The 25,710-nt window shown below is 42.0% G+C and overlaps 1 protein-coding gene across 1 annotated transcript in view; it reads right to left on the bottom strand.

The window, feature by feature from the left end:
- Nucleotides 1–3,557: 3,557 nt before the first annotated feature.
- Nucleotides 3,558–25,710, bottom strand: part of trim45 (tripartite motif containing 45) — a 30,378-nt gene continuing 8,225 nt past the window's right edge. The window contains exons 4-8 of the mRNA XM_088315768.1: nucleotides 7,797–8,113; nucleotides 7,261–7,390; nucleotides 6,611–6,725; nucleotides 5,073–5,199; nucleotides 3,558–4,472 (exon numbers count right to left, since the gene is read on the bottom strand). Coding sequence (XP_088171894.1) covers nucleotides 4,318–4,472; nucleotides 5,073–5,199; nucleotides 6,611–6,725; nucleotides 7,261–7,390; nucleotides 7,797–8,113 — 844 coding nt within the window. The 3' untranslated portion in view covers nucleotides 3,558–4,317. The remainder of the gene's footprint in view (nucleotides 4,473–5,072; nucleotides 5,200–6,610; nucleotides 6,726–7,260; nucleotides 7,391–7,796; nucleotides 8,114–25,710) is intronic.

The following is a 25,710-nucleotide window of genomic DNA, read 5'->3' as shown; positions in this document are numbered from 1 at the left end:
CGAGAACGGTTCTCCAGCGGGATGTCCCCCGGGGCGGTTGTTCGTGCCGGCGCAGCACCGAGCAGAGGTGATCAGTTGGGAACATGCCTCCAAGTTGGCCTGCCATCCGGGCATCCGCCGCACCCTGGGCCTGATTGGTCAACGATTCTGGTGGCCCTCTCTCAAGACCGACGTCACGGAGTACATTCAGGCTTGCCCCGCATGCGCCGCCAGCAAGTCGTCTCACCAGCCCCCAGCGAGACTTCTCCAGCCGCTATCCGTTCCGGCGCGTCCATGGTCCAACATCGCGCTGGACTTTGTTACTGGGCTGCCCGTCTCCCGGGGACACACCGTTGTCCTCACCATAGTGGACCGGTTCTCCAAGGCCGCTCACTTCGTCGCCTTGCCCAAGCTTCCCACAGCCCTGACAACTCCATTCCGTGAATCATTTCTTCAAAGCATCAGGCCTGAACCTAAATATCGAGAAATGGGAAATATTTGCCCTTCATGAACAGCCAGCCTCCTCAATATGTAGTATTGCAGTTACAACTGAAGTCAAATAGTTGGGTATTGTTATTTCCAAAGTCAAAGAAACAAGGGAGAAAGAAAATCTTAGCAAGAATTTTACCAAGTGTAAATCCATTTTGAATTTTTGGAATCAGAGGGACATTACTGTATTTGGCAGGGTTCTGCTTTCTAAAATGGAAACTATCAAGAACTATCTATCCTGCTTTTTCACTCGAAATTTCTTCCAAAATGACAAGACTCATTAATATTATAAACTTAAAATTTATTTGGAAAAACAATATATTGGAAGAGCTGATGTGGTCAAGTGTATTGAAGATGTATTGCAAAAAATAAAAGTACATTTACTGCTAATTTTGCGAGGATCATCTTTTTTTTTCGGTGTCCTGTGAGCCTATCAAAGTCGTCACGTCAATGTTCTGTTGCTTTGGGAATCAGACTGGTTAAGTGTCAGAGGGAAAACATGGAAATGTTTCCTTAAGAAATAGTTCACACTATAACCAGACATTATATATTCATACAACCTTGCAGCCCGAGTGAACCACGGTATTGTTGCAAGTTCGGCAGGGGAAATGGAACCTTCTTCCGCTGTTGCAGCAGTGGCTACTTGAAGAATAGGTGACGCGAGCATCTCCAATGTGACAAGAATGCAGTTTTTTATTTCATTTTTTTATTTAGCAAATCAAAATATTTAAATAGAACACTGGTAAAAAAAAAAGAGGCAAAGAAATATATTTGAGAAATATGTTGTTTAAGAGTGACGTCATCAGCAGGCGCGCAGCCATCGAAGCTTCCGACCTCATCTTTTTTTAACTTTATTTAACAGTTGCACATCGCACAAAGAATCTTACAGTTAGCAATTACTGTGCAATGAATATATAAAACATTATTCTTGAATATGAATCAAATAAGAAACAGAATAAACAAACAAACTAAACTAAAACACTACCATGCCAGGGAACAAAAGTTAACAAAAAACATCAACATGTTTACAGACATTCAAGGTTTTAATAGCCTTTTGGTCATGAGAAAACCCTCTGGATTTGATGTACTGCTTGATTTCACAGTGGAAAACAACGAAATGAACTTCTTTATGCATGAATTTACATTTGCGAATATAAAATTTAGCCAGCAAAATGATAAGATTGGTAATAAAGTTTTCATTAGATTTTGCCTTATTTCTTTTAATGTCATAGTCTCCAAGCAGAACATCCTTCCAAAACAGCTGAACATCTTTATCTATATTGTTAGCATTAAAATTACAAATATCAGACCAAAATCGTTGAACAATGGGTCATATCCAAAATAAACGAGTCACTGTTTCGGCATCCACAGAACAGAAGGGGCACTAAACATCAATTTCTTTTCTTTTTTTAAAATCTTTTAACAATGTGGCCATTAGAGGGGTAGAAGCCATGAATTACATTAAATGAGATTTCTTTATCTTTTTTGGACAACAGATAAAGATTGGGTAACAGCCAGACCTTTTTCCAGTAAATGTGTTCCACATATTTATTACAGAATGAAATTACAAATGGAACTGTAGTGACTTCCCTTTTAAACAAAGCTCTAATGACTTTATTGTTCTTGTTATGAATGCAGGACAAGCAAATTTTACCAATTGTAGTGGCAAGCAAAGATGGCAAAATAAACGTTGGGTTTTCACTTTTTGTGATCTAAATAACATACAAACACAAGGCGAAATACTTCCGACCACATCTGGCAAGCCGATCAAATCAAGTACTGACACCAGGTTTGCAGAGCTGGGCAGTCCGTCCTGGGCTGAAACGGGGGCCAACTATTTTTATGAATAAGGCCGGAGGGTCGAGGCCGGAATGATACAGAGATCGGGGGACAGGGTCGAGGCCGGAATGATACAGAGATCGGGGGACTGACCGGCAAAAAGGGTCAAGTTTCCAGCTCTGCTGGTTTGCTACACTTGGGGTTGTGTACTCGTATGTTGCCAGAGGAGTGGTCAAAACCAGTTGTTTATTAGCACACTAGGTATAGAGTATTCATTTGTTTAATTTGTATTAGGAAAGATTTAACAGCGTGATTCATCTAGTTATTTTGCATTGTCTGTAGCTCCGAATCGCAATGTGTGTCCCAAGCTGAGGCAAGCGAGCTGACAGTTTACACTATTTAACTTGCGCCCTTGGAGAGCGGAATGAGGTATGATAATGTAAAATGTTAAATAAATTAAAAATGTACATTTTTGGTCGGGTCATATTAAAAAAGTGTCATCAGATTAATTTCGTATTTCGTTATTCTTTTGCATTGAGTTGATATGTTGATAAACACAAGCAAGTGCTTTGACGTACAGTACACAATGCGCAATGAGCTGATCTAATCTTCAACAGACAACCTAAAGAAGTTGAGTAAAACAATTACATGTTGATAATGTAGACAATGTCTGATTAATTAAACGGTAACATGTTTTTCCTCGGGCTCGTGCTGTGACCAAATTGGTCACACATGGCCTGTTTTCTGGCTATGCGAGTTAAACCCGTATCTGACTGTGCAGCAAAGGTTTTGTGAGGGTTAAGGATGTTGATTTTTCATCAGGGTTTGTTCAAGGTCGCAATCACAAAGACTTTTGGTAATAGTTTTAATGGTCACAAAGTGAATTTTGAACATTTTCAAAACTTCTTGTTCAAGGTAATTATCTAATCTTATGCCCACAACACCTCTTCTGCATTTTTTAAGAATCTGCACATACAGTGTGCAAAGTCCAGCTGGATTCCATAAGCTATTCACAATGGAAACGTTCACATCTTATGCGAGTGAAGTGTATTCTTATAAATACATTTTTATAAAATTATTGACAAGGAGAGATGACTGGCTAGTTTCGTTTGTATCAGTAGGGGTCCCAGTAAATGTCAGCAACGGAGGAACATGAGCATTAGCTCAGTCGTAAAAAAAAATCTCTCTTGCCACCTGGTGGTATAACAAGGAACAAACGCTTGATTCATTTAGAAAGGGAATTTGCCAACACACGTGTATGACCGAAACAAATGTGTATTTTTTTTACATCAGTAATAGTAATATCAACATAATGCATGAGCCACACACTTTGTTTATTAAAATATACAGAATATATAATTTCCATTTCAAACATGTGCATATTGTATGATTGTACAGTGTTTAATAACAGCATTGGAGATAATTGCTCGTAGTTCTAGTATATTTGTCTTAAAAAACATGAAACTGTAATCACGCTAGGGCAAAGAACGGGAGCTCGTAAACTGTAAGCATTGCATCAAATATATGAGTGTCATCAGTAGGAAGAAACATAGAATAAATTCTAAAATATTGCATGATTTTTTAACAGACAATATACAGTGTTTTTAAATCAATAATTAAAGAGGAAATAGTAATAGCACAGTAATTAACCATGTGTTTTGTTAAAACGTGGCAGCTTATGATGTATGTATTGCCTCGCTATGTATTTCAGTCATTTATGAGGAAAAAAAAAAATAATTATCTCAGACGCCAGTCTGAAACAATGGTTAAAATGTAATTGTACGAATTAAGGCTTTCCCACTGATTGATGGCTCACCCACTCTGTGAATTTACTAAATACAAAATGAGTATTTTTCAGTTTGCAACAGTAATGTTATTTTTTTTATTAATTCATTGGCACATGTATTTTACTGAATGTTGTGTTATTTCAAGTTCAAAAGCAGTGTTGGTATATAATTACGGAACTTAAAGTAACAGCTGGAGAATGTTTCACGCCATGTGGAGATGGCTTACTGACAACTCAGTCAAGCAGACAGACTCTCGGCCCGTCATCGACCACATCATCCAACCTCAGAGCTCAACGGTGCGTAAGTGTTTGCCCGCAGCAACAGCTTTGATCACACTGGTGGGTAAACACTCCGAGTGCTCCGTGGTGCTGCCACAACATGACCAGTGCGGCTTTCCGGGATGACCCTTGTGGCTGTGACCGCACCCTTGAAATCCACCTGCACACACAAACAAACAGTCATCAGGTGCAAAGGATGAAACATTGATCACCTGTAGACACCTGATGTGTTCAAATTTTATATCCTTAGATGGAGGAAATGTTACCTGCTCTATGTAATTAATATCTGTAGGTTCTTATTAAGAACCTACACAAGTAGGAAAAAAAAGAAAAAACACTGCCAATCAGAAGTTTTGACACACTTTTTCCCCAAAAGTTAAAGTACAAGATATATTTTATTACCCCATCATTTTATATACCACCAATCCTCATTTGGGTCATGAGAGTTGGAGTCTATCCCTATTGACTTTGAGTGAGAGGCAGCATACACACTAAACTGGTCACAAACAATTCACGAGCCACGGTGGTTGCAAAAGTGGTCTGTAATATCGACCTACTTCCCTATATTGCAAGTGACTCACATTCAAGTTTGTAGTGCTACAACTGTACTTATTTATGATTTCCATTAAAACAACTCGCACCATTTCCGACTCCACCATGACACAAACACCAATATTAAGCTAATTTGTGTCATCAAAAATAGTCAATGGTGTTGAGTGCGACATGATTAGTGTAACGTTAGGTTCTCCACTCCTCGTACCGGGCATAGTTCCGGGACAGCCGCAGCGAGCTTCCTTGGCTCCTCCACTGGAGCAGAAGGAGCAGCAGTGGAACATTCCAGTGTGATGCCTCAGCTTCTTTGACACATTCAAAACAAACGGAGAACCCTACAAGACAGGACACAAGTTGCTCTATGAAGTCTAAGCGGCGCCAAGATGTTTGGTTGGCGTTCTGGCTGTGATGCTGCAGAACGATCCCATTTTTTACATTTTCCTTCTAAAAGCTTCGCAAAACTCTTTTCCATATTTTTGCTGTTGGGCAGCATTCTTGTACTATCAAAATGACAACTTTTCAGGAAATCAAAAAGATGACAGATTTCTTGTGTTCCCATATATCACTTTTTTCAAGTTGTCGTATACCTTATATGGCTGACATATACCATTGCTCACTCATTCATCACAATACTAACCCAAAAATAAATTGAATCACTATTTTAATATGCTAAAAAATATTGCATTTATTTTACGCTGCCATTGATGAAAATAGTGCAACTAAAATACCGAACCCCCACTATGCAAAATTAGTTTTATACGTCACAAAAGCAAATGCCTGCCCTGTGTCATATTAAAAAACGCATTCTTAAAGGTCTTAATAATAATAATAATAATATTCCCTTTATTAGTCCCACAATGGGGAAATTCGAGATTCGAACCCAGGCCTCCTGGGGAGACTGGGTCCTGAACGCGGCGCCTTAGACCACTCGGCCATCCTGGCAGCCATGAGCGATGCAATAAATAAAACAATGAGCCAACTAAAACCTGCAGATATTATATGCAACTGAGACGTACCTCCATATCGCAGTGGTCATTGAGAGACGTTTGCTTTTCTCGTTTATTTTTCAAATAATTGCAGTTCATTTTCCTGTGCTGGTCTTCATTTTTGTTTTCAGAGCTGTTTTACTTTACTTTGTTTCTTTATTTAATATAGTTTATTTGTTACTTTTATATCAGTGTTAGCTTCTGTTTCCTATCACCACCAGCTTGTTTGAGACACTTTAACCGTTCCGCAAAGAGGCATTACAGCGATCAATTTTAACATAAATCAACTTAAATGGATCTAACTTTATTAGTTTCACTTATTGTCTAAAAAAACATCCAGATGTTGAATACAAGTGAAAATTACGCCACACAGCCTCCACAGAACTAGGAAATAGATGGAGTTAGCTAAATTTCTCATAAGTTGTGTTGAAGACCACCAATATATTTGTTTTCAAGCTATTTTTATTCATATTGTGTGAAATTAACAGAAGAAGTGGGGATGGTCCATTAGAATATATTTGTGAAAAAATATGAATTTGGACAAAGGAGGATTTCGTAGAACAGCAACTCTCTCTCTCTCACTTTCTCTTTTTCGACAAATTTCTCAGGGAAGCGTTTAAGGTCAATTCATTTTCTAGTCTAAAGGATTACCCCTCCTCACCTGTTTAAGTACAGTATGCCAGTACTTTTTTCTTTATACAAAACATACAGTACACACATTAGGTATAGTTTAAGTAAGTCACATTAGTCCATATTGTACCTTTACATGTTGAGCTTTGACACAAACCCACACAGAGTACGTTCCAGCGTCGTCCGGCGTGTATGAAACTTTGTAGGAGCCGTCTTTATTGTCCACCACTGAGCTTTCCACGACGCTGAAAAAAGCATAGTTCCTTTAACAAAATGGCACATACGTCAAAACCAACATGAACTATAACATTATTTAATACAGCTCACAGGATATCATAACAATCTCCACATAACATGTAAATGTGAGTGATTGGCATCCGAACAAATTGAGCATCATACTTTGATCTTTTGAGGATGCCAGTACATTATTTTTTTTTCATTTTTGCTTGGTACTTGTTCTCCCCATTGGGAGTCCAAAATTTGGGAATGTGTTTGATTTGATCTAAATAAATCCATCCAACAATTTGCTACAGTGTTATACCTATCAGTCATTCTTTAGGTTGTGAGTCGTGGGAAAGTGGGAGCCTATCCCAGCTGATGTTGAACAATGGGAAGGGTACACTCTGGACTAGTTGCCAGCAAATCCCAAACACAAGTTTTTCCTCATCATTTCAGTTCTGGTCAGCGGTAGTCACTCGGCTTCTGCCACACACAAGTGTCCTAGCACCTGTGTATGGATAGACGTATGTATGGATGAATGGATAGTCCACATGTTCTCACCAGTTTGTCTTCTCCCTGTGGACGATGCTGACCAGGACGTGATCCCCACCACGTGCCATCTGGTCCCCGGCAGAGTCTCTGCAAACCAGGGTGAAGTGAGCTTGCTGGCCCTCACTGGCCTTATGGAGGCCTGTGGGCATGGTGATGGGTAGGATCAGGTCATTTTTACAATAAAAAAAAAAAAGTAATTTATTATACTGATTATTATCACTCAAGGGGAGATTCAAACTCTAACTGTTGCGTAATTTTGGGTTACAAACACTAGACCAGATAATTCACATGCAAGCGTGCAGGCAGATGTCAGAGCAAAAGGGGTCTTGGGATGGTTCCTTGCTCAAGGGCAGCACAACATTAGACAGGAACACAAGCATCCCTCCAACAACTACTTATCATTTTTACATTTTTTCTGCAGCAGGACTCCAAAGCGCAACCCTTTACAGCTGAGTTACGATGTCAAGGTATACAGATGGAAGCACAGATTGATGTCCAACCGATGAATTAGCCGCCACTGTAAATGTCAGTTCATGACTTCTCACCTTCTCCATCTATAGTGCACTTTTTGGGGTCCAGGGCCTTGCAATGGATCAGGCCGACCACTGGGAAGCCGCTCACCTCACCCGCCAGCCCCTGAGGATCAAAGCGGATACCGCTGCCGTCATCGGGGATGAGCGTAGCAAGCTGGTCATCATAGCTGCTCTCCACCAGGCCGCTCAGCCTCCTCAGTGTCACGCCCTTAGCGCTGAGGATTTTGGCATCCGAGCCACAGCTCAGCAGCCTGTTGGCGAAGTCCACGCCACCCTGGATATCTAACAGCGCCTGTTGCAGCTGCGCCCGCTGTAGATGCAGTTGGTTCCTGCCACACAATGGGAATGACTCCTAAATTAACAGTTCTCATACAGCATGTCCACACTCAAATCAATTCAGAGCATATCAACAGCCAAGATTCCATAAAGAATGTCAAATTCCAACATATAATCCAGCATTCCAGGGCCCATCATAACAAAATCCAACATTTAATCCCACAATTTTATACAGTATAATGTGTCTCTTTCTTTCATTCAGCAGGTCAAATTCCAGAATGTCAATGTCTAATGTGACAACCAGCACGTCATCCAACATGTAATCAAGCATGTCAACGTCAAGTATATCAATACCCAGGATATTTTCTAGTTTGTCGACATGTCATGCAGTATTCTCGCATCCAACATATCGCTGGCATTTCATCGAAACGTCACAGTTTGGTAAATTTAAAATGTTTTCAATCCAATCTAAGAGTTGAAAATGGCTTGCGCTCTTTGACAATGTAAGATTAATGGTTTAATAAACAAGCTGTCTTGGGGGTGTCCTGAAAAGTGATGATTTTTGGTGCAAGAATTAGCCGGACACCAGTGATATGAACACCAAACATCATCATCCAGCATGTTAAAGATAGTCAAGTAAAACAATTTTGTTACAATATGTTCTATGCACCTGCACGAGTGTAGACACGATATTCTGCAAAAAAAGAAGATAGTTCTAGTAGTGTCAAAAAGGTATTTATGACCCCTATGATTTACGACCCCCAATAAAAGTGTCTATGACCCCAATAAAAGGTGTTTATGACCCCAATAAAAGGTGTTAATGACCCCATGATTTATGACCCCTATGATTTACGACGTCCGGGTAACGTCATGGCCTTTCCCAAGGCCAGGTGCGTCATAACACCGGCCATTTCCTGGTATGTCATGTACGGTTGCCATCTTGGTTTGTAATTCTCAGCATCCGCCATGTTGTTTTGTAGTCATCTGTGGTCGTCATGTTGGATTGTAGTCCATGTTTATAAGAAATAGCATCCGGCTAGGTTAGATATAGCATGTAGCTATGCTAAGATATAGCATGCTGTTAGGCTAAGATATAGCACCTAGGCTAAGATATAGCATGTAGCTATGCTAAGATATAGCACCTAGGCTAAGATTTAGCACAGAGTTTAAGATATTGCATCCAGCTGGGTTAAGAAATAGCATGCAGCTAGGTTAAGACCTTTGTACCGACATTTGCAAATCATTAATGCATTGTTATTACTTTTCAATGGGGGTCTGAAATAATCATATATCATATAATCATTGAACCAATAAATTCTGACGGGTTATTAAACAAACCATATAAAAACAGAAGGAAAGTAAACATACTTACCTTTGTGAAACGTGTCTATATTTGGACATCCGGGTGGCAAAGCATCCCCTTCCTTTGCTGAAACAAGTCTTGACATGTTACCAACCACACGGCAAAGAATTCCTTTGTAGAACAGGCCTCGGCATGTTACCAACGATACAAGCCAGGACATGTACCCCTTGGGCCTCCTATATTTGGGCAGCCGGACTACGTCATTTAACCCTCCCCCTGTCTCAAACCAGTATAAGTAAAGCCCAAACCAAGCTCCAGACAGACAAGCCAATTTTTTCCAGCTGAAGAGCCATACCTACACCTCATGAAAATGAAGATGCTCAGAACAAGACGCCTCCTGGCCCTGAACACCAACACCCCGAGAAGGGTGTCACCCATCAGGGTACCTGAACGGATCGAAAACAACATTGCAGAACTCTCGTCAGGTAAACGATGCAACTATTTATGAGTTATATTTCTATAAATCTATATAATATTTAATAAAAGTATCTTTGTATTGCAGATAGCGGTATGGACGAACCTACATTCGACCATGATCAGACTACGGTTGAAAATGTTGTCGATGTAGAGACCGTTACAACTTCAGACAGGAGCCGTGCTGACACCCCTACAAATGTAGGCGAGGACCAGGTCACAAACGCACCTGCATCGGCAAATGATGTCACAAACGCACCTGCCACGCCAAATGAACACGAGCCCATGCGAATTGATGATGTCAATGATGAACCCAGAAAAACTTTGGTTTTGGCGTCAAACAATTGTTCACAATTGAGCATACCCGGTGATTTGCGCGTCATGGTGAATGATATAAACGCTTCGACATCAGATCATAACACACCATGCCAAACACATGACGATGATGATGATCCATTCAAGGCGATACGACAAATTGAGGATTTTATAGATTTTTTCAATCCGTTAGAAGAGGCTTTAAGCCGCTTAACACACCCATCTCAAAACACTGACATGACATGTGACTCACAACCTGATGATGTCACAAACTTACCTGCCACGCCAAATGAACACGAGCCCATGCAAATTGATGATGATGATGATGATTTCACAGACACACCTGCCACGTCAGACGATGCAACAAACGCGACTGCATCACCAAATGAACACGTACCCATGCAAACTGATGATTTCACAAACGTACCATCCACATCATACGGTCATATGCAATCGCAACACGCTGGTTTAAACAACCGGTCGTCAGCTGCTTCAGTCGGACAGAGAGGGGGACATCGAGTGATCATACGAGATCGTTTCAATTATACAGAACTAAGGGCCCCGTTAAACATACCAGAGCCCGATGATAACACTGATTTTCCTGCATTTTACACAGCTATCATGGGCACGATAAATGAGCAGCTACATCTTGCGAGATCGATCGTATATCCAGGGGATATGATTCAATTGGAGGTGGTGGGGGAAAATGTAAACCAACACGAGGCTGTTCGCATGCCAAACGACCCGGAAGTGTGTACAAACGCTGTTCAAAATCTGCTTGATCGCCTTGTACAATCTAACGCATAAGTCCTGTTTGATGGGCATCTCGAGTTTGTCGTCCAAATTGTGAATGATAACCGAGGTGGGATGGGAGAAAAACGCAAAATAGGGGATCTTCTGGATCGTGAAATACTTGCTAAAAAAAAGAAAGCATTTGCAGGTACCGGTCAATCTACGCGGTACACAACTGTGTTTTGCTAGCTCGCTAGCTCTCTTAATGGATAATTCACTCACGGCGCAAGAGGTCAATCGCCAAGCGCTCGAGTATCAAAGAGCTGTGGGTTTGGATGAAATGACACCAGTCGGGTTTAATGATATCCATAAATTCGAGACGTTTTTGGGGCGTAAAATTATGGTTCTATACAGAAAAGAAGGAGAGTATGGGCCGTTTCTTCGCTTCGAGACAGATTACCCCAAATCTACAAATGTCTTGGTGCTGCTTTTACAGAACCAACACTTTTGCGGTGTGAAAAATCCAGCGGGTCTGTTAGGCTATAGCTATTTTTGTTGTTATTGTTACAAGGGACACAACGACATGAATCAACACAAATGTCCCGGCCATTGTGATGTTTGCGCGGACCCCGTCTGCAAAAGCCGCCCTTCAAAGCACATCCTTTGTAAGGGTTGTAACAAAACATGTCTAAATGACGTCTGCTATGCCAAACACAAAATAGCTGTTAAGAAAATCGGCAGCGCTTGTGACAGATACAAAAAATGCCCCGATTGTGGTTTTACCTACTACAAGGCCAAGAATGTGCAGGCGGGAAAACATGACTGTTTAATTGTTAAATGCTCCTCATGTAAAACAGCCTTGAAAGATGTTGATGTGACTAAGGATCGTCATCAATGTTATATCCAACCACTCGCAAAACAAGACCCTCGGGATAAAATCGTCTTCTATGATTTTGAAACCTATGAGGATCCTGAAAAGACGCACAAACCCTTTATGGTCTGTACAAAATCGCTCCAAGGGGAAGAGCATCAATGGGTGGGACCTGAATGTGCCATAAAACTTATCAATCATTTCAGAAATCCGCGTTACAAAGGCACCACTCTTATAGCCCATAACGCCCGATCGTTTGATTCCCAGCTCATTGCAACAGCGATGATCACCATGGGTCTCACGCCCGAAGTCATTTTGACAGGCAGTAAAATCTTATGCCTCAGACTAGAGTCAAATTGTCTCCGATTCATCGACTCTTTGTCATTTTTACCCATGCCTCTGAGCGCGATGCCTAAAACTTTAGGTTTTGACGATCAATGTAAAGGCTATTTTCCTCATCGCTTTAGCAAGCTGGAAAATCTCGACTACGTGGGCCCCTACCCTAGAACCACTGAATATGGGGTAGACCGCATGTCGGCGGCTAACAGCGCCAAATTCCTTGAATGGTATAAAAAAGAGTGTCAGGGAACCTTTGATTTCAGGAAGGAAGCGATGATGTACTGCAAAAACGATGTTGACATTCTAGCCGAGGGTTGCACAAAATTTAGAAACGAGTTTCTAAACGAGACAGGCGTTGATCCGTTCAATTTTGTCACTATAGCGTCAGCCTGCATGGGTGTTTTCCGTACGGATTACCTACAACCTAGCACATTGGCTATAGCATCACCCGATGATTACAGGCGTCAATATAAAGCCTTCTCACACGCTTCCATCCAGTATTTGGAGTGGATCATACACAGTCAAAAACTGCCGATACAGCACGCTCTGAACGGCGGTGAAAAACAGCTCGGCTGTTACACCGTGGACGGCTATGCCGAAATAGACGGTATAAAACATGTCTTTGAATTTCTAGGCTGTTTTTACCACGGTTGCCCCGACTGTTTTACACCGAGCGAGCGCTTCCCTTTGACAAAACAAACCTTTCAAGAATTGTTTGACATCACCCAAAAGAAACTCGATACTTTGAGATCGGACCCGAGCGTACGTCTCACGGTGATGAAAGAGCATGATTGGGTCAACATGAAAAAAACACACCCGGGTGTGATAGAGTTCCTGCTCACTTATCAACATCCTGAACCCCTCGCCCCCCGTCAGGCTCTTTTCGGGGGTAGAACCAGCGTGTTTACGTTGAGATACACGGCCTCTCCAAACGAACGAGTGTTCTACGTCGATGTCACCTCTCTGTATCCTTTTGTCAACAGCAACTGTGCCTACCCTCTCGGTCACCCGATCATTATCCGCAAAGACTTTGACAATCCCCACAAATATTTTGGACTGATCAAAGCCAAAGTCTACCCACCACGAGGTCTCCTGCTGCCTTTGTTACCTTACAAAACAGCTAAAGGTAAACTAACATTCCCTCTTTGTAGAACATGCGCTGAAATCAACAAACAGACCTCATCGTGTCACCATGATGATGAGAGCAGAGCTCTGCTGGGTGTTTGGGTGACCATTGAGTTCAACAAGGCTCTTGACCTTGGATACAGATTGGTTGAAATTGTGGAGGTGTGGCATTTCGAATCAGTGACCAACGACATCTTTAAAGCTTACATGAACACCTTCCTCAAGGGGAAGCAGGAAGCCTCTGGCTATCCATCCAACGTCACTGATCAGGAGGGGAGGGACAGATACATCAATGATTACATGACACACCAAGGTATCCGGCTGGATCCTGAACGCATCAAAGTGACTCCTGGTAAGAGACAGGTTTCTAAACTTTGTCTAAATTCTCTCTGGGGAAAATATGGACAGAGAGATAATTTAAGACAGACAAAACTGACCAACAAACCCGAAGATTTTTTCAAAATCATGTTTTCGGGTTTGTACGAGATCGAATACTTTGGTTTCATCAGCACCGACACCGCTATGATTCAATACAGCAGCAAAAAGAACATCCTTTCACGACCCTCCAAAACCTCAAACATCTTTGTGGCTTGCTTGACAACAGCACATGCGAGATTGTTCATGTACAGATTTTTGGAGCAATTACAAGAGAGGGTTCTATACACAGAGATAGACAGCCTCATCTACATTGTCAAAGATGGGGAAACGCCTCTAAAATGAGGACAATATCTCTGTGATCTGACCGATGAATTGGACGGTGACAGCATTCAAGAATTTGTCTCAGCAGGTCCCAAAAGCTATGCCTATCAAACCAGAGAGACTAAAAAAACGGTGATGAAAGTCAAAGGCATCACACAGACGTACGAAAGCGTTCAAAACATCAACTTTGACAGCATCAAAGACTTAGTGGAGGGTTACATAGGTCACACAACACAGGGGAACGAGACCAACGCACACACACTTGAAACCCCACAACACAGCATGGTTCGCGACAAAAAGGGGTTTCGCGTCAGAAACACCTCATTCGTCAAAAGGTTTAGGGTGGTCTATGACAAACGAAGGCTTTTGCCAGACGGCCGCAGTGTCCCGTTTGGTTATTAGAGAAAATGGAATTATCACAGGTTGAATTCGATTCACGTCTACAAGTGCCTTTTTCGTGTTTGATCTCGGGGCCTAGTGATTGTGGGAAAACATATTTTGTGAAACGTGTTTTGGAAGACTGTCATCATGTTATGAGCGCTGTACCTGATAACATTGTGTGGATTTATACATCGTATCAACCCATGTACAACCAATTACAAAAGCTGATTAAAAACATAAAATTCATAAAAGGTCTCCCGGAGTCTTTTGAGGACGAAAACCTGTTTCCGTTACATCAGACTCATCTGATCATCCTTGACGATCTGATTTTCCAAGCCTCGGAGCTCCCGGGAGTGGTGAGAATCTTTACCCAATATAGACATCATAGAAATATGAGTGTCATGTTGTTAACTCAGAATGTATTCCACCAGGGTAAATATAGTTGTACTATTAGTCTGAATAGTAACTACATGGTGTTGTTCAAAAATCCTCGGGATAAATTACAAACCAGTATTTTGGCTAATCAGATATTCCCTGCGAAGAAAAAATACTTTTTAGAAAGTTTTGAAGATGCTACCAAAGACGCTCATGGGTATTTATTGGTGGATTTAAATCCTTCATGTCCAGAACAATATCGTTTGAGGACGGGTGTACTTCCGGATCAGTGGCCTACCGTCTACATCCCCAAAAGCTAACATGTCTAAGCTTTTAAAAACAAACGCTCCGCTCCTCAAGACCCTGTTTAAAGCCTCGACCAAGAAGCGTAAAGACATTCTGACCAAGGGTCCGGCCTCTTTGATCAAGTTATTGTGCGAGATTGCTTTCAATCTGTTGAAAGGCCATATACCCCTGTCACCTGCACAGTTTAAGAAATTAGAAAAACAAAAGAAAATTATTAGACTATTGGCCCATAAAAAAACGAGCCTGAAGAAAAAACGCGCCGCTTTGACTCAAAGGGGTGGATTTATTCTTCCTCTGCTGGGGACTGTTGTACCCCTCCTAGGTAATCTTTTAGAAGGATTAATCAACAAAAACTAACCATCATGAGTTTGAAAGCAACCCAGAAGATGTTTCTTCTATCGCCTCAACAACTGGAACGACTGAAAAAACCCGAACCTACCATCAGACAGACGGCTGAACAGGCTTTGGATGTGAAGATGAAAGCCATTTTAGAAGATCGATCGTTAACCCGCATGAAAAAATAACAAAGTATCAGTCTTTACTGCATCGTTATTTAACACTTCTCAAACAAGGAGAAAAGGAAGAACGGCCCCTGGCAATGGCCCTACCGCTAACAACAGAGGTTTTGAACCCTTCAAAGAACTCGGTTGTCGAAGTGCAAGACAAAAAGGTGGGGGATGAAACCAGAGTCCTGGTTCGATATCCTGCAAAACGTTCCGACTCATCGGAAAAACGCCAACTATGTTTTGAGAAAACTCAAGGACGCTCATAGAAGTTGGACCCCTCGTCACGAATTTATGTATCAAGATAAACCGATAAAAGGGTCCCATATGACCGATTTACTCAGACAGATTACTGTGACGGGCAAAAACATCGCGACTCGAACACCCAGAGGCTGGAAGGAGTTTCTGCACACTCTATACGAACTCAATATTCCTGAAACCACCATCGTCAACCCCCACGCCCGCGATGAGTTCGGAAGATTGAAACTCCGAGGATCGTTAAGCTCTGATGACGGTGTTATTGAGAAGAGGACATCCATTAGGAAGAAGATGAGTAGAAAAAGAAGACCTGCTTCTGTAAAGTGGTTGGGTTATTCACCCTCATAGGTGTCAATGAAAAATCGATAATGTTTGTATGTTTTTTTACACATGTTTTATTCAATAATAACAATTTGAAATGATGACAGACAATGACACGTTTTAAATTTGTGAAAAGAACACGCCGCCTGTCCGATACATGGTTTTTCTACACACGTCTGATAATGTTTAACAAAGGTAGACACCATGGCGTCATTCTGTAACACATCATCCTTGTAGCATGCTAACACATCCTGATAACTCAACCCGCAAAATAATAGACGCAATGTTGACCACAGGTGATTGACAGTTCGTGTTGTAGCCGTCTGTTATGGTACAAAATACGGCGGGAATGTTTTTTCAAAAATGAGTTTATGGTTTGCGGATAATATTGAAATTCCGGGGGAAATCCAAAAGCATCAAAAAAAGTACTCGTTCCATCTTTTTCCAGCGTTAGAGCTAGCCAATGCTCTCCAGGTAGGTTGCGAGGATGTGTGTTGACGATGTAGAAGATTGGTGGGGTAGGTTGCAGCGAATTTATTTCATCCGAAGCGTAAACGCCTCCAAATAAACGTCCTTGTCGACGTTTCATGAGTTTCTCCAGCTCTCTCCCGTTCATCAGTAATAATCCACTAAGACTTGTCGCTTTGAATTAATTTCCAGGATGGAATCGTAGCAGGCGTACACGATAAGGGTGGTTGTGTGTGGGAGAGGGACTCTGAATCTCATCTCTAACCTCAAACTTCCGTTGGAGGTGCAAGAGCTCCCGAGTTATCATTGGGGTTTAAATTAAAAACATAGAGCGCGTATCCGCCTGAAAAATCCTCGCGGTTGATGCAGAGAGGTAAATCTTTCAAATGTCTTCCTGTCGCTGTAAACAAGTTATGAAACTCTCGAACAGCGTTTCCCGCATTAAATTGGGGTTGGAAGGCTTTGGCTGGAATCTGTCTTCCTTCTTGGCATAGCGCTAAATACTCCTAATTATGATGCGAAAAATTAAATGGATTCAAATCTTTTCTGGCCACAAAGGCGTTGTGGTTGACAAGCCCTAACACCACATAATGAGGTGTATGGCCGAGGAAAAGGTTGTCTTGTTGACATGTTCTGGAATGTTGGGGGATAGAATAAGTTTTCACATTAATTCTTGATAACGGGTATAAAGCATTTTCTTTGTTGAGTGCCGCAGCATGATCGATAGAGATGGCTGGTGAGACGGCGACTCTTTTCACAAAGAGGGATGCTCCCATGATTTTCAGATGATAGTTCATATCGGGAGGACTCATAAAACAAAATTGGTCGTTGGCTTTGATGAGTTTTACTCGTAGATCCACGTTATTGAGAAGATGTCTCTCACAAAAGAATATGTCGGTGTGTAGAGGTCCTATCACGGTGAATGGTCGGGAACCCGTCACAAATTCCGATCTGCGTATCAAACCTTTGTTAACAGCATCCCCCGTTAAGGCTGTTGAATCCATATGTCCTGGTGTATCTTTGTAAAACATAGCCGCTGTGAATTGGCTTTTTAGAGAGGCTTCTGAAAAGTTTAACAATGTCTCTATCATAGCTCTGTATGGATGGGTTGCGCTAGATTGTGAGATCAACCTGTCGCCCAACGTCACGTCCACTTGTGAGAATATTGTATTCAAAGGATAATTAATGATGCCGACCCGTTCATCATGCGGCAAATTGCTACCATCTCTGTTGAGCACTTTCAGATGCAGTTGAAGCAGGGTGTCTGACAGGTCGAGATATTTGGATCCTTCTCCAGACACGAAAAACTCCACTGGACCATCATCGGTGAGATCTGAGATAGGTAACATTTCCACATATTGACTTTGTTCGATCGATAGTTGTGTCATGGGTGGGGTAAACAAGTCGAGTTCCGTTAGGGTGCACTCTGCGGACTTGTGGTGTAAAAGAGCCATGATGAAAAGAAAAACGTTGGTCAATATTTCTTAAGAGAAAATGTCTTTGTTGTTTCTCCATCGTCTCCTTTTCGTGACTGATTTCTTCTTGGATGTGTGTTTGCGTTTTTTAGGTGCTCTCAACCGCTGACCGACGGGGCTTTTTGCAGGTCTTCGTGCTAGAACCATTAATCCCGAACCTTCTTGAGGCTCCGCCTTACGGTGTATTCGTTCTAACACCCGAACTGCTACATCCGTTGCAATGTTTTTAGCAGCCGTTTGCAGGTGAGGTCTGGCGACGCTGAACCCTCTTCTGATTAATGGACTCACAAAACGAAATAATTTGGCAAAGATTGATCCCAAGCCCCGGCCGTATTGGACAGGTAATCCGTGAAAACCGGATAACGAGCCGCCCGCCTGGTTTTCGTAATAGTCGACAAAACGGTAAAGATCAGGATGCGTCTCCAACACCACCATTTTTTCTATCTGGGTCTAAAGTGTAGAGTGACGATAACTTTCCCGTGTGTAAATTCAACGGGTTGATTCTGATCCGTCTTGATTTCGATTCTTATATCTTCAATATGCCTTCTACTGACTGGCATGTAATAAAGAGGGTTAAAGGCTTTAAACACAATGTTTCCGTGACTGTCCTCGATAGGTATAGTTCTCAGGAGCAAAAGCGTCACCCACTGCCTGATGATACACCACGTCTGTATAAACATATAGATGGTACATGCCCGCTTTTATATCCGCGGGATGATGGGTCGCTGTCCACTGTGGTCCGCAGCTAATCCATTCATCGGGGGATGCCCCAAAAATGTAAGCTAATGGCGCTTGGAATCGTATCCTGAAACGACCAATCCCGGACCAGAAAAATCTCCCCTTTAATGGTGTATATATGACTTTGTTTTCCGGATGGATTTTTTTGAGGAGAGCATCCACATCGTTTCCGATTTTTACAATATTATCGTAGTAACCCGCCGGCAGGGTCAAAGTTTTGATGGTGAATTTGCTTTCGTCAAGGTATCGAGGTATCAAACTACCTTCAGCCGGGGCCCCTTTTTCCCATGTGTCCACATATTCAAAAGTTGAATGGTCTTCAGGAACGTTGAACCATGTATGGGGATATGATATTTCACTCAACGCCACTTCCCAGTTCCCTTCGAGAGCTATGTGATGGGCCAGATTCACTCTGTACTCCGCTATCGTATTGTCTATATAACCATCAGAACTTGAATTGGAGGGGAGGGTGACGTAAAAGCCACCTTGCAGCTGACGACCGGTTGTTTAAACCAGCGTGTTGCGATTGCATATGACCGTTTGATGTGGATGGTACGTTTGTGAAATCATCAGTTTGCATGGGTACGTGTTCATTTGGTGATGCAGTCGCGTTTGTTGCATCGTCTGACGTGGCAGGTGTGTCTGTGAAATCATCATCATCATCATCAATTTGCATGGGCTCGTGTTCATTTGGCGTGGCAGGTAAGTTTGTGACATCATCAGGTTGTGAGTCACATGTCATGTCAGTGTTTTGAGATGGGTGTGTTAAGCGGCTTAAAGCCTCTTCTAACGGATTGAAAAAATCTATAAAATCCTCAATTTGTCGTATCGCCTTGAATGGATCATCATCATCATCATCGTCATGTGTTTGGCATGGTGTGTTATGATCTGATGTCGAAGCGTTTATATCATTCACCATGACGCGCAAATCACCGGGTATGCTCAATTGTGAACAATTGTTTGACGCGAAAACCAACGTTTTTCTGGGTTCATCATTGACATCATCAATTCGCATGGGCTCGTGTTCATTTGCCGATGCAGGTGCGTTTGTGACCTGGTCCTCGCCTACATTTGTAGGGGTGTCAGCACGGCTCCTGTCTGAAGTTGTAACGGTCTCTACATCAACAACTTTTTCAACCGTAGTCTGATCATGGTCGAATGTAGGTTCGTCCATACCGCTATCTGCAATACAAAGATACTTTTATTAAATATTTATAGGAATATAACTCATAAATAGTTGCATCGTTTACCTGAAGAGAGTTCTGCAATGTTGTTTTCGATCCGTTCAGGTACCCTGATGGGTGACACCCTTCTCGGGGTGTTGGTGTTCAGGGCCAGGAGGCGTCTTGTTCTGAGCATCTTCATTTTCATGAGTTGTAGGTATGGCTCTTCAGCTGGAAAAAATTGGCTTGTCTGTCTGGAGCTTGGTTTGGGCTTTACTTATACTGGTTTGAGACAGGGGGAGGGTTAAATGACGTAGTCCGGCTGCCCAAATATAGGAGACCCAAGGGGTACATGTCCTGGCTTGTATCGTTGGTAACATGCCGAGGCCTGTTTCTACAAAGGAATTCTTTGCCGTGTGGTTGGTAACATGTCGAGACTTGTTTCAGCAAAGGAAGGGGATGCTTTGCCACCCGGATGTCCAAATATAGACATGTTTCACAAAGGTAAGTATGTTTACTTTCCTTCTGTTTTTATATGGTTTGTTTAATAACCCGTCAGAATTTATTGGTTCAACGATTATATGATATATGATTATTTCAGACCCCCATTGAAAAGTAATAACAATGCATTAATGATTTGCAAATGTCGGTACAAAGGTCTTAACCTAGCTGCATGCAATATCTTAAACTCTGTGCTATATCTTAGCCTAGCTGTATGCTAAATCTTAAACTCTGTGCTATATCTTAGCCTAGCTGGATGCTAAATCTTAGCCTAGGTGCTATATCTTAGCATAGCTACATGCTATATCTTAGCCTAGGTGCTATATCTTAGCCTAACAGCATGCTATATCTTAGCATAGCTACATGCTATATCTAACCTAGCCGGATGCTATTTCTTATCAACATGGACTACAATCCAACATGACGACCACAGATGACTACAAAACAACATGGCGGATGCTGAGAACTACAAACCAAGATGGCAACCGTACATGAAGTGACAGGAAATGGGAGGGGTTATGACATACCAGGTAATGGGCGGTGTTATGACGCACCTGGCCTTGTGAAAGGCCATGACGTTACCCGGACGTCGTAAATCATAGGGGTCATAAATCATAGGGTCATTAACACCTTTTATTGGGGTCATAAACACCTTTTATTGGGGTCATAAACACTTTTATTGGGGGTCGTAAATCATAGGGATCATAAATCATAGGGTCATAAATACCTTTTTGAAACTACTAGAACTATCTTCTTTTTTTCTGCCAAATATTGCGTTTGCGGAATATGAATTCAGCAGAAAAATCCATCTCAGAGGGCGGCCATTTGGCCACATTGCTCGACGGCGCCTAAGGGCTCAGCTTGCAAACATCACATGACCAAACCCAGATAACAGGTGGGTTGTGACGGTCAAAGTCGGAGCCATTATTGGGGTCCCTGGGGGGCGTGTTCGGCCAATTCAACATGTACAATTGGGTCGGGCTGTCCGGTTCAATCAGCACTATGATTGGCTGTTAGCTCGCGAATCAGTGCACTGGAAACGAACCAGAAGTGACTAAAGCGGAAAAATGTTTAAAATTAAGGCTATTTCTCAAGAACTATATTAACTTTGCTAATTTTCACATCTCCTCTATGGAAATAATAGCTGCCTGGACAGAAGACTGCAAAGACAAAGTAATCACTCTCATTCACGAAAGACCTCCGTTATTCAACATCATCGCCAAAGGCTAAGCATTGACTATCGCCACAGATGGCATGGAGGGGTACTAGTTCTCATGCATGCGCAGAAGGTCTAGAGCAGATGGCATCTCCGTTGGCTTTTGTGGCTTGTTCTTCGGTTGTTTTCTTGGCCAATGTGCCGACTTCTTGGCGGATACGACAGGTTTGCGTGTAAAAATGACATCAGCACCAAAATGCTCCCCCACAAAAGACTTTGTAGTGATTTAAGTTTTTTTTTTTTGTTTTTGTGATGAGGTTTCCGACAAATTGGCACGCCCCCTTTTGGCGCTCCACTTGTTGTATTTTTCCATCTCAGCGTTTACGTCACAGCAGGGAGGCAAGCGAGGTAATAATGCTCGAATTGTCAGTTCTGTCGTCTAAAACAGCAACCGATCGCCATCAAAATGCAAACGTGCATTACTAGCCTTGTTCACTTCAACCTGTGAAAGTATAAAAGTGTTCTGCACTATAGTTTGGATTTATTCACATCAAATGTGCGCTCATGTGATCACTCAGTCCTCACTTGTTTCCTAATTTCTTTAAAATTAATGGACAAAAAATAAAATTATAACTAATTTAATTTTCCTGATCAAAACAAATAAAACTGAGCTTGTTAGTGAAAAATGGGTCATCAAGGCTGTAGAGATACTTAACAGTTGTAAAAATTCAATCCACCCACGAGATGCTCCTAGTTGGTTCAGAAAGCTGGCTGTGTCATATACTTCTCACATCACCTCTCTCATTTTTTGGGGGGGAGTGGGGTGGGTGTTGCTTAAAGGTAAAGACGGAAACTCATTTTTGAATAAGGACGGAGAGACGATGATGAAAGGATGCCCAGGTTGAGGACAGACCGTCAAAATAGGTAAAGTGCTCAGCTTGTGGCGTCTTCTGTCTCGTCATGTCTATTGTGTCCACCTGTGTTCGTTTACCCAAGCCCTTGTGTTAACCAATCAGGTCCTTCCAACCCTCTGTGTCTTGTCCAGGTGCCCCTTGTTGTCTCGTCAATTTGTTTGCATTTAGTTCCCTGTTTTTCGTAGAGTTCTTGTCAGTGCATTGTCTATGTCAGTAGCCCTTGTCAGTTGTCCTGGTCAAAGATCCCTGTCAGTGTCCAGGTCTGCGTCCTTCCTGCCTGTCTCGACAAATTTAGTTAAGTCATGTCATCGTTTTTGTTGCTTCCAGTTGTTTTGTACTTTTATGTTCTTTTTTGATTAAATTCCCCTTAAGTTTCCCTTGCCTCGCTTCCCTGTTTTTTTGGGTCCTCCTCTTCCTCAACCTCCACGCCACGCTTTCTGACACTGACCGAGTGGTGAACACAGGTGGTGTCAGGAACTGTTGGAGGTAAAATGGAAAAATGAAAAAGCGGTCTGGCATCGCACGGTCAGAAGTGCGGGCGCAGTGCACTAAGCTGCTTGATGTCTCAGGCCCTCCCGCGGAGGAGCACTGGACAGCGTCCTGAGCGTTTGCTGCAGCCAACGGTTTCGTTGTGCTCAGTAAGCATGCCTTTAGGAGCAGCAGATGTCTCTTGATCCACGGCGCCGTGCTGCGACCCATGAGCACTAAACTCTGCTCATAGTGGGAAGATTCTTGAAAAACAGCATGTACCAGAACAAAGGTCCCTGGCTGTGCACGCACATGGTCAGGAGAGAAACAGAGACCCCATGGCAGAGAGGAGGGCACAAAGAGGAGGCCAAAAGAGCACAAAATAGAGTGTACAAAAGAGAGCACGAAAAAAGAGAGCGCAAAAAAAAGAACGAACAACAGGAAGTAGTTCCAGCTTTATACTCTGCGTTGCTCGAGTCAAGCCATTCCTGCAGGCTCATGTGAGAAGGAGGGAGTTATTAGGGGTGGGACGATACGGGTAACTCACAATTCGATACTGTGACGATATGTGGCCCGCGATAACGATAATATCACAATACACAATGTCAACAATATTCAATATATTGTTTGAAATTTCTTCACCGATATATCATGAGATATGTGACTGAAAAAGAAAAAAATGCCCATAAAAATGAAAACATCTGTAATTATGCATTTATTTAATGCCAATACATGTCTTAACACTGTAGCTACGGCTATACAAATTAAAGTGCATGGACATCAATAACAGGTCCCAGTACAGCTGATCACATTAAAGTGCACAAACATTAATAACATGTTTTATGTAAACCAAGACACTGCACTGCTTTCTGAACCTAAAATATCAGTAGCAACTGTCAATAAAGTGCTTTACGTTAAACCGCACAGTGGACACATCAAGGCATTTTCTTCTTGAGGAACACTAACTGATCAACATGCTCAGACGTAAGAGCACACCAAAGGGAAACTTTGCTTTAAAAGCAGTAGTGATTGTCGGCTGCCTTGGGTCACCTTTTTTATCACCTGCGAGTAGTTCATCGTGATAGTGAACGAGGCAACTTTGCAGATTCGTAGTGATGATGTTATATTTTACCTTTGCAAAGCAGTTCTTGCAGATACTCTTTATCCAGTGTTCTCCCGTCACCTGTCTCGTAAAAAGCCAAAACGTCTCCACACTTTAGAGTGGAAACTCACCGGTGGGTCTCTGTTTTGTTTTTCTGGGTTTCCCGCCATTCTTGCATTAGTTGTTTTTCTATGGTAAATTCTTCACACTCTTCACCGGCCGCTAATCCCGGCAAGTTTAGAACCGTTTGTGGCATTAGCGCCCCCACAGACAGGACAGGAGAGATTAAATACGGACGGTGACGACGAGGTAAATCCATTATGTGTGTTGTTTTAAAATATTGATACTTGCTGCCAGGCTATCGATTATTTATTGCAACAGAGTTAGCAACAATTTATTGCAATATCGCTTTTTTTTCCCACCACTAGGAGTTATCCTCATGGACACACCCACCCAGTACTATTTTGCAGAAATAAATAAAAAAAGGACTATGGAGTTAATCACGCGACATCTTTGGTAATACATTTTAAAATTATACTTTGCGTACAATACAACTTCGAAACATAACAAATGTTCAATCAATCAACCACAAAGAATTCAGAAGAAAATGACACATTGTAAATTAAAGTTATCATATTAATTAATCCAGTTAATGCGCATTGAAGAACATGAACAGACAAACACAACATGAAACCCCTTTTGAATATATAAGGTATGGGATCATCAAAATTGCATGCATATGAAAATCTGTTCGAGTTTGTTCTCTTCTTGAACAAAGGACAAAGGCCCTTTTTCAGTTGCAGAGTGCCCCAGGATGTAGGGATTCTGGTGGGGATGGTCCTTCCTGTCCTTCGCAAAAAATTTAATATTTCCTGTTAGACACACCAGTGTCACTATTGAAGAAAAGGAACAATGTTTCTTGAGGATTTTAAAGGTGTTCACCTGGCGAGGGTTTATTATTGTTACAAAGGGAAATTATGTATCTGTTCTTGTTCATATTATTGATCATATTTCTTTTGGGTCATTCTAACTTCTTTCTGGGTGATATTTGAATCTGTTTATATTAATTTTTATTAAGTTTTATTTTCTATTATAGTTGAAATGTAGGATTTGCTCCCAGAAATCGGAGCACTTCCACAATGCTGAGACGGAAGAATCGGTGGCGGACACTCCCGTGATGAACTGTGGTGCTTCCAGAAAGCAGGCGATTGCTGAGGCTATTGTAAATATGATGATTTTAGACTGCCAGTCGCTAAGCCTTGTATTACACAGGGGGTTCCGAGAGCTATTCCAATTCTTTGATATGTTCCGCCAAGCAGAAAGAAAAGTGCGGACCTCCAGAAAATTCAGGAAGCGCTCCTTCTCCAGCCTCTCTCACCCCGCCATTGCAAGGCCGACTCATCTGCCAAGGATCCCTTGTGTCACCCCTCAACTCGTCACGGGATTAACGAACTCCGGAACTCCACCACTCTGGAACTCCACCAACTCCTGCCTTCTTTTGGATTTGCGATTGATTATAGCTATTGTACCATTGAAAAAACATTATATCTAATCTCAACTCTCTCCCTGTCTCCTACTCGCACTTGGGTCCAACTCGGCATATCCCCAACAGCATGTTAATGCGCAACATCTCATTTAGTATGTGCTTTGACATGTCAACATC

Source organism: Idiotropiscis lumnitzeri, chromosome 14 (assembly GCF_059441095.1).
Source record: "Idiotropiscis lumnitzeri isolate Australia: NSW breed Sydney's pygmy pipehorse chromosome 14, RoL_Ilum_1.0, whole genome shotgun sequence".
Taxonomy (NCBI): Eukaryota; Metazoa; Chordata; class Actinopteri; order Syngnathiformes; family Syngnathidae; genus Idiotropiscis; species Idiotropiscis lumnitzeri.
Note: the sequence above shows the minus strand (reverse complement) of the source record. Positions and strands in the feature narration are given on the sequence as shown.